Source organism: Fundulus heteroclitus, chromosome 20 (genome assembly GCF_011125445.2).
Source record: "Fundulus heteroclitus isolate FHET01 chromosome 20, MU-UCD_Fhet_4.1, whole genome shotgun sequence".
In the NCBI taxonomy this organism is placed as follows: domain Eukaryota; kingdom Metazoa; phylum Chordata; class Actinopteri; order Cyprinodontiformes; family Fundulidae; genus Fundulus; species Fundulus heteroclitus.
In genome coordinates this window covers 7368247-7378632 of record NC_046380.1, presented here as the reverse complement: position 1 = coordinate 7378632, position 10386 = coordinate 7368247, and the positions used below count along the sequence as shown (strand labels likewise).

The window sequence follows — 10386 nt, the reverse complement described above, 5'->3', positions numbered from 1 at the left end:
TGCATTTAAAAAAAATGGCTTTATTTAGACAAATGCAATCATGAGACAAGTATAATTCAACTGGATATACACAACAATGCACATATACACTTAAATATATATAAAAGTTAAGGAATAGTATAAAGTAATCAGCATCTACATGTCAGACATCAGAACAGCTGCCCTAGTACAAAATATACTTCAACTGTTCTTCGTGTCAGTGTTTAGCAGGTTTACACATTAGTTAAATAAGTTTGAGGTATTTATGGCAAAAGATTATAGATATACTTTCTGTACACAGCAGCAATTCAGGGAGTCAATACAGGAGTAGAGTCTTTTCGGTAGTCATGTCCAGAGAAGATGAACATAAGGCCTATAATAAGAAAAAAAAAGAAATGATATTAATCCGACTATAAAAATCACATGGCACATTAAAATAGATGTTTAGAATGTCTTCAGTTTTACACTTATGTCATGTTTCAGATTTGTCAAGCATATCTGTGCTAGTTGTAATATTCTTACATTTGCAACTGTAAAACTACCATAAGGTCACTTTTTACTAGTATATCAAACACTTCAAGGATTGAAGTAGAGGAAGTGACCCTTTTCTAAACATAAGCCAGCCATAGCCTGTCAATGGGGTTGGTGTCAGCACCTAGTGGTCAATGTTGGTACTGCACACCCAATTAAAGGTCTATTAGTCCATTGTGGTGCTCCCTTATTTAGAGGTTGCACGGCAGGATATCAGAACTTGCTCAGACTTTGCAGTGTTTCTTTGCTGGATACATATAGCGGGCCATATCAAAGATGTGGACTTAACCTACTATACCACAGAGGGACATCCAGCAAACCTTATGTAAAAATGAGCACTACCTCCATCTTTTTACATATACTGTCTAAAGTTTTTTTTTTTTTTTTTTTTTTTTTTTTTAAAACCAAAAGAACTAGTTTGTGTCTGCACAACCACCCTTAAATTAATTCTCATTGTTTGGTTTAACTTGTGACATTTAGAGTTTCAGGAATGAGGCTGGTCATCCCCAGACTTCCAGTCTTTATGCATGGCTCATTTCTCTGAGACATAATATGGTTGTTTCAATAAACTGGTAAAGCACATTTTAATGTGAACTTCTGTCTTTTTACCTCATCTTTTGATGAAGGCCACTGGCAGTTCTCTGTTAGGAACCAAAAGCCCAGAATGAATCACCTCAAGGGGCTCATTATCTGTTGCCACAATCTCGTAATCTCTGACCAACTGCAAGAAATAAGAGGAATGCATCAAGAAAATGTTTAAAAAAAAAAATAGAAAAGTGACGGTTTAATGTTGATTGTGACCGTACCCAGCACATGGCCAGCTGTAGCTGCAGTTCTGCCAGGCGTCGACCAATGCACATCCTCTTCCCGATACCGAAAGGAACATGAGCAAAGGGGTTGATGGTGCTGCTCTCCCTCAGCCAGCGCTCAGGTTTGAACTTCTTTTCATCTTCAAAATGTTCTTCATTGAAGCCCAGTGCATGACTGTTAATCATCAACACAGTCTGTGAATGGAGAACAATAAAAGGTCATGTTTCAGCTCCACCATTTTAAGATTTAGACAAATTGTGTTGCTGGAAGCTATGCTGTACGACTTATTGCCATGTGACATGCGTATGGCTCTATTGAGATATTGTACAGTTTGTGCGCAGGCCTTTGAGTTCAGACAAGTCAAAAGTAAATGTTCCTTAGAACATAATCTCATGTAAATTGCATTAAGATGTAGGCCACTCACTCCTTTGGGAATGGCATATTCTCCCAGCACAGTCTCTTTGTCCAGGGTCCTGCTAGTGAACGGAACAGATGGTGACAACCTGTAAGAACAACAAACATTGGAACATGACTTTCAGCATATCACTCATAAAACTGTTTAACATAAACCACACACAGAGTTTAATGAGGTGTGTAATCTGTGATCCGAGGCCATTTCCATTCCCTCTGATGTGTGTATGGTTCTCGCCTCAAAGAACTTGATCTGACAACTCTCGTGACCACATGAGAGGAAAGGGGAAAAGTGTATGGAACAAAGGCCAAGAAAAAAAAAAAAAGAATTTTTTTTTTGAAAGTGACCAAAGGAAGTCATGCCACCATCTGACCACTAAAAAACACAAAGCTTGTTTTTGAGGCAGTCATGTGTGTAATTTCCCCCCACCCCTAATCTCTGTGGTACTGGTGGGAATGGTAATGTCAGAAAGTCAAAGCATCTAAACACTTTTAAAGCCAACCATGTGTAGCAAGCAAACTTTTTAACACCATGTTACCTGTGTAAAGTTGTTTAAGTGTGCACATAATTTCCATCCATACTAGTTGAGTTGCAAACATATCCATTTAATCTTTTCCAGGATAAAAGTGATTGGGTGTAATATATATTTAAAAAAAAATGTGGAGTATGTAAAGCCACTTGGCTATGAAGGTTTTCCACCCAGGATCTGTCATCATCTGCACACTAGAAACACTGCCTCCAGCCTCATGATGGGATGTTATACCTCATAGACTCCTTCAGGCAGGCCTTCAGGAAGGGCATGCTCTTGATGTGCTCTCCACAGGGGTCCTGGTCTGGAGGCACCACCTCTCTGATCTCCTGCAGCAGCCTCTTCTGAGCATCAGGGTTACGCGATAGATTGAAAATGACCCACAGCATGCTGTTGGCGGTCTGTACACACACAGCAAGAAAAACAAATTAAGGAGGGCGGCACAAAGCAGACGTCATTTGGTAAAGGAAGTACTCAAGAGCATTCCTCAGGCGGCGGGGGGAGCTGAGGAATGCTTGTGGTTTCCTCAAAAGCTCCTTGCTTACATTCACACTACAGTCATTTTCCACTTTTTCAACAGCTATTTGTTTAAGAGGTTACAATTATTGTCTTTTATGCAACAGATTTAAGTTGAAAACATTAAAGTTAATCTGATTTTCACAGCAAAAAAAGAAAGGGATTAAAACATTTTAAACAGATGGTTTAACAAAATCAAATAATTTAAAAATGTACAGTAAAACTATTGGCTTGGGTTATTGCTTAGCTTGCTACAATTAGGTCAGCATGATCCCAAAAAAGGGAGGGTAACAGGTAGATTGATGAGGGTTTACAACGTTTTTCCTCTATATTCAATATGGATACAAATCATGGCTGCACTAACTAGCTGCTTGTAACCTCCAACTTAAGAAAAAAAAAAAAAAAAAAAATAGAATTCATGTGCAAGTCTGCTTTATATCACATCTTCAATTCAGTTTGGGTAATTGTATTACAAAGTTTAAAAAGGAGGATGTCCAGTTTTGTTTCAAACACCACACACACCCTTTTGGGGAATTCTTAATGCCCCAGTCCAACACATTACACTTTTGTTTTACCTTTTTTTGGAATACACTTGCAGTTTTAAATAGCCTATGCTGCATTAGCATGCACAGGGACAAGTTTTTCAAGAAGCAACTCTGCGACATGTTCCAATTTCATTTTGCACACAAAGTGGAAAGCTGTGAACATTCAGAAGCAAAAAGTGCAACTCACTGTCTCAACTCCACCAATCTGCAGTTCGGTGATGGCTGCATACAACTCCTTTTTGGAGAGGCAGCTTTGGTGGAGGATGTCGCCGATCAAATCATCCGGATCCCTGTCGGCATTCCTCTGCAGCTTCTTGTCAATGTAGACTTTGGCTGAGGGAATACAAAGCAATCAATGTGTGAACACAAGGATTTGCATATCACCGTTTATACATAGTGGACATCATTTTCATCCGTTTTCTCCGTAATCTGTGATAAATTACCACTGTTCAACTTTGGAGCAGTGACTGGAGAAACGGAAAAATATTTGCTTAACAAGAACAACCGTCTTTGAAGTGGCAAAGACAGGAACAAACTGGAGTTTGGATCATTGCAAACCTAAAACCCAATATAGTTTGATTTTTGCCCAAGTATCATTTTATTTCAGTACGTTTTATGCACTTTTGCTGCTATACTTGCACATTTAATGAAATCCAAATGGTTTAATTTGTTAGACTGCAAAACACTGGTGATAGAACCCAGAGTTAGTCATTCATATGCATGATGGCTAACCTTTACAGTGTATGAAGCATTAATCAAACTAAGCTCCTTGACTAAAACATAAACCCATCTCATCCCAATGCTTAAAGTATTTTCCATCTTGTCAATTTCCAAACAGAAAATAGAAATGTTGTGACCCTTTTAGAAACTAAGGGTCAAAGGAAGTGATGTAGAAATTACAGCCTTCAAAGACTTGAAGGAAATATTTGGCATATTTCCTTCATCTCTGGTCAGGCAGTTTACTACAATCCTGAAACATTATTCACCCGGAGTGCCAAGTGCACAAATCACCAAGACAGCCGGTTCCAAGCAAACTTCCTGCCTGCCCATTTTGTTATTTTCCTAGCCACGATCTGGCTGGAGGTGAACTCAGAATGGTTTATGTGTAGAAGTAGCGAAGACGTGCACCACAGCTTAGGGCTGTGCTTGTGTTATTTTTTGCCATGAAGCACAAACTGGAATATTGTGTTTGTACCTATGCTGAAAATGCGGTCCCATGCTGCGGTGTGGTCCTGCCACGTTTTGGTGTTGAACCTCCTGTGGAGCTCCACAGGTGTGATCATCATCAACCCAAACTTGCTCATCATCTACAGAGAACAGAAAAAGAGGAATAATGTGATATAATCATTCCAACCTCACTGAAAAACTTCTGATTAAATCCTTCACCCATTTGCCTCTGAGACTTAGAGTCCCCCCGCCCCCCCCAAAAAAAAACTAAAGAGCTGCTGCAACACTGACTGCAGCCCGGCTAACTGACTTGAACTCGATGAACTGCCATGTTTCTCAGCTCTCCAGGAGAAAATCAGCTGAGAAGCGTCTCACATTTCAACAAATATCGTCTTCTAAACTTCCCAGAGGCACAGGGAGAGAGAGGCTTGATACTCACGGTTTTCACAGCTGTGATGAAGTTCATGGCTTCCTCGTTGACTTTATCCTGCAGGAGACCAAATCTCTTGTCGTACAGGATGAGACAGATTGCTGATGGACAAAAACGAGAAGATTTGGATTAGACACTTGATTTAAACTCCTGGATTGAATTTCTATTCCCGTTATGTTTTGTCCCAGGATGTGTGATTTTGCCCTTTAAAGTTATAAGTCATTAAACAGCTAGGACTCTAACAATGACTCCCTTCAAAAATTTGAAGGGATTTTTGATTTTCAGTCATTTTTATGTGCAAAACGTCACCGTTTTATCCGCGTGTTCATGTTTTTTTTTCTCTGTTATATTAGCAAAGTAAATTGTGAATTTTGGAGCAGGAAAAATGTCACAATGTGACCTAGAGATTTAAAACAAAAAAAATAGTTTGTAGTCCTAATCAGTGTTAGGGTACGGAAATTATTTGACTTACTCTCAAACGACCATTTATTCAGCTCGAAGTACAAGTCTTCAATCTTCCCGTCCTTGCGTATTTTCCCAATCCTCTCAATAAAGTCCACCAGCACCTGTTTCCGCAAAAAAAACAAAACAAAACAAAAAAAAAACGCATTAGTCGCATTGTTCGCAGAAACTTTGAAAGACGCAAAGCCCCTGACCGCGTGTCAGTCTCACCTGATTTATTTTGCCATCAAGCTTCACCACCTCCGTCGGCTTCATGAGTTTCTGCTGAAATGCGCTCCTCACTCTCTGCCAGTCCTTCCCCTCCCTGCGGAACAGCAACAGCGCGCTTCAGCGTGTGCGCATTTCTGCTTCAGACTGCGCGCCGGGGCCAGGCTGCGACAACGTTTAGCAGACGACAGGCGATGCGTCTACTTACAGAATGAGGAGTCCGTACGCCTCGCTTCTCAGGTCCCTGTACGCCTTCCAGGGTTTAATCTCCAGCCGCTGGGGGCAATTACCCTCCTTCCTGTAGAGCGCCTCCAACAAACAAGGAGAGCCAATGTGCACAGACTCAAACGATCCCAGCTTCATCCGGAAGATCTTCCCGAATTTCTTGTGATAGTCAACCTAAAAATAATTAATCGTTAAAATTAGAAACGCGTCATTAAGTTTAGATTAAAGAATAATTTAAAAAAAATCTGGAATAAAAGTACTTTACCAGGGCTTCATGTTGTCTGCTCAGTCCTCCTTTTCGCAGGAGTTCCACCAGACTGCCAACTAAGGGCCAGTTGGTGGGTCCCGGTATGGCATCCAAGTTGTGCGTCCCCAGGGTGGCGTGTGGGCACTGCGCACTCTCCTCAGCATCCTTCCCTCCCAGGACGCACACGGACGATGTGGGCTTGAAGTGCTGCAGCCCTACAGTCTTCTTCTTCCTCAGCAGCTCAACAATCTGAGGAACTTTTTGCATCTGCCCCCTCATCCTGCCGCTGTCTGACTCTCTGGGTGATGTCGAATGGTCGCCTCTCTGTAGTGTGCTTTCCAGGAGAGAGTTCTGGTTTCTTAGAAGTGTCACACCTTGCAGCAATATTTATACTCTGAGAGCGTTTATTCTTGCCGCGCACCGAGCCAATCAGGGACAGGTCCTCCATGGTGTGGCCGTCGAGCCCACGATTCATTTATGGATCCACGCTGAAGAGGATCGTATGACCCCAGATAGACCGCGGAAATGCCCTCACCCCTCCTCTCCTTGAAAGTAAACAGCGAGGTGAGGCGGTTCGCTTGAACCGGGTCTCCCAGCGATTAACCGAAACTTTGGCAAAGCAAATACCATACTTCAGCCACACTTAGGCGCCTGGCAAATATTTGACCAACCGTAGCTTGCTTGATTGGTTAATTACTTCTGATAGGCGAACAGGCAGCTGCAGATTACTACCAATTAAGGGCAATTTCCTTTGAATGTAATAGATGCAGTTTGTGTTTGTTTCGGCTGTCTATTTATTTACTGTTTATTTACCAAGAAGTGATTTTTGTAACGTAGCAAATTCTGTATCTACCAATTAAATTGATTAAACTATTTGTCGCTTTTATTTTTTTTAAAAATCTCTAATCTCTGGTATACGTGCCAGAGAATCACGCTCTCTGATCCTCCCATGCACTTCCACACGCATACCTCTGTCTCAGTGTGCATTCAAAGCCTCGTCATCCCAGATAGTACACATGTTTATCATAATGGAAACTGGCCAACAGCCTGGACTTCCAGACTCAGCCTTTACGCAGGTCCGTCACAAGGCAAACTAAAATGCATTCGCCTTCAAGAAAAGTCCTTGCAAAGATGGATAGAAAGGCATGGCACCCTCTGAGAGCCGGCATCAATTAAGCAACATGTGCAGGGGCCCCATGTTGTGACCTTGTAAAAGTGCTCATTCGTAGACTCAGGTGGCGTCAGAACAACCTTGAGCTCCATGTTTTTCAGCGCTGTCCAGGTGTGACACACACACACACACATACACACACACTATTCACCCCTGCGAGAGAACAAGGGTAAAAATAAAATTAATTTAAAAAAAAAAAACATGCAGCTGCTAATGCACAAAATGTTTCTTTGCTCTCCTCTCAAATTCAAAGCAAACTACCCGATATCGCGTTACATGATTTGCGGCGGCTTTAGTCGCTCGTATCGCGTTACGGTTTTAGGTTCGACAACGTGCACAAATCACCCACTTCAATGAGATCACAAGAGCAGTAGTTCAAAAATGTTGGGAAATAACACTTTGATGAGAAGATCAATACCAGTCTAAAAATGCAGCGGCTGGGCTGGAAAACAAAGGGGGGGGGGGGACAGCCTGTATCTGTGCAGATACAGGCCTCCAACACACCACTGGAGCACCCGGATGAAACTGCGTAACCATCCTAGCTGACTCTGTAGCAGGTTGATGGGATTTATCCACTATAAATATAAGACATGCTGACCTGGTGAATTTATTGTTTCCAGTGAGTGTGGCATCATTTTACGTTCTGCCACAATATTCATCATGACTGTAACGAAGCCCTTTATCATTCCTTTTGTTGCTTCTACAAGCGCTGACCACATTCAGGCCAGATTTGTTCAACTTGTGCTCGAATCTTGCTTTCCTGGCTTTCGAGTCTGAGACCTAGAATTAATATTTGAAAAAGGAAATGCTGCCATTAAAGATTGAGGACACAAAGCAACAGAAAGACTCGTGTTGTTGGTGGGATAAAGCATACAGCCAGTACTGTTGGCTTAAGAAAAACAAAGAAAAACAAAACATAATGTTTTTTGTGCTATTTTGTGGATGGATTTGTCTTTTAAGTCTCTTCAAAAAAATTATTTCGCATCTGAGCCTTAGTTGGTATTTACTCTTGCAATCTTATCTGCTTTATCTGTTTGCTGTGTTTGGTTTGCGTCTTATGTGACAAGAAGCGTTGTTTTCAGAAGGCGGATTTTTCAGGTTCCAGGTGGGGAAGATGACAAGAACGGCAACTAAAGTTAGAAATCCAACCGGGGAAGTCAGAAGTCACGGATCAGTCCTGCACACACAAAACCTAGTACAGTTTTCTGATTTGTAGCTTTTCTTACCACTGATGGAGCTAGCACCAATAAAAATACCAGATCTCACTGTTTTCTAAATCGCAAACAGAATGCGCTCTGCTTTGTGAGAACATTTGAAGGGAAGATATTTTCATGTGTAGTTGGGTTTTGGTTTTGTGTTCTATGCTGTAAGCTATTCTCCTCAGCGTGGTTCTCAGTTCCTGCTTTATTTGACAACAATTTATCTCTTGCCTGTTGCTCTCCTCCAAGTTTTTTGTCAGTATATCTCCTATAAAACTCTCCTACAATGTTTTAATCAGCTTTGTGAGATTGTATTTTTTATTTTTGTTTAAAGACTACCAAAACAATTCTGCCCACCTCTTTCCACCTTTTTTGTCCAACCACTTCACGATTTTAAGAATGTATTAAAGTGCTTCTGAATTACCTGAATTTCTCCTCTGTGAGACAATACATGATTATTCTATTCTGTTCTTTTCTATTTTATAAGTACTAATGATTTATTTATATATATATATTTATTTACTTTAGACAAACATATGCAAGTAAACCTATGGAACTGTTAAATGTTCATCTTTTTTACTCAACAAAATATATATTCTATGTGTCTTTAAACGCATGAAAAATATTTTTGCTCAAGCAAACATCCCAGCATTCTTTAAATTAAAAGAGGGATATACTCTAAGACAGAGAGAAATAAGACAAACAATCATGAATACACACTTAGGAATAATGTTAATTTACAGCCAAAAATGAACCTAAAACTAGTTTTTTGGCCTATAAACAAAAATCTGAGTATTTGGAAGACACCTACAGATCAAACATAAAAGAAGGACACAAAGGCTTTAACTGATCTGGGAGTCAAACCATCCACTTCAGTCTCTGGTAAAGACAGAAAAAAACAACATAATCCAAATTTACAATGGTAAATAAATTTAGATTGACTCCATTTGAAACATTTATACACAATGTGCTGGACCAGATCATCAGGTCCAGCACATTTTGAGCAAATCAATTTGGACGTAAGAGAGAAAACATGTTTTCACATAATGTCCTCTGTAGGCAAACAGAACTATGCAACAACCGCCTCAATGACCTTTTATAAAATGAAAGACTAAAGGTTTTATTGCAACATATTTACGTCAGTTGTCTATTTATGCAATTAATGGGACAGAAGAATTAAAGATTCTGCTACAAACTAGTGATGTTGGTGTTTAGATTACCAAAATATAGACTACATATCTATCTGAATGTTGTTTTTGAAAACAACATATCTGTCTGTTAGTTTTTGGCTTTTAATCAAACATCAACATAAACTGACTGTAACTGCAGCATTGAGGCTTCAAAAAGTTAACAGTAGGGTTCATTCTTGCTCAAAGTGAAGAAATCTGTAACATTCCCTTATCCAGCTCACCATTTCCAGTTGTTTTCATGACATTTCTGTCCATATAAATGTTTTTCTGCAGCAGTGATTTCCGCTAAGTGTTTTTACTCAAATTAAATGGCTTTTTAAACTGAAACCATAGATAAAGTACTTGAAAATAACATTTAAGATTCAGTTGGGACATATTGGAGAAATAAGATAATTAAGTCTCTGAATGTCCCCCACCACAACCCTCTACATGCAGACTGTATTTCATTCATAGCAGTTATGTAAATTGGTTTGCTGGGTTCCATTGTTAGTTCAGAGATAACCTGTTTATCCTTTTCTCGTCTCTGGTCCCATTACAGTGGGAATAGGATCTTTCGAGCAAAACGATGTAGCTACGAAACTATTTATGTACTGAAGGGCACAACTCAGCCGACTGACATGGTAACTTTAGGCTTCAGGGTGGATGCTGTGGCTGGTGTAAAAAAAAGATCTAATTCTAGCCAGAGTCTTTTTTTGTGTGCATAATTTCCATTTTTGTTCTTGCATAGGGCGGGTTCATGTTTTACTTCAATAGCGATCTCTTCAGG

The 10386-nt window shown here is 40.1% G+C and overlaps 1 protein-coding gene across 1 annotated transcript; it reads right to left on the bottom strand.

Moving 5' to 3' along the window:
- Positions 1-6487, bottom strand: LOC105918730 (1,25-dihydroxyvitamin D(3) 24-hydroxylase, mitochondrial). The gene is made up of 12 exons (XM_012853881.3): positions 6079-6487; positions 5797-5987; positions 5592-5685; positions 5392-5485; positions 4929-5020; positions 4518-4629; positions 3510-3655; positions 2496-2662; positions 1745-1823; positions 1317-1514; positions 1120-1231; positions 1-352 (listed from the first exon to the last, which is right to left on the bottom strand). Exons 1-11 carry the CDS (start codon positions 6337-6339, stop codon positions 1121-1123), a joined length of 1545 nt encoding a protein of 514 aa, XP_012709335.2. The 5' UTR covers positions 6340-6487; the 3' UTR covers positions 1-352; position 1120.
- Positions 6488-10386: the final 3899 nt, after the last annotated feature.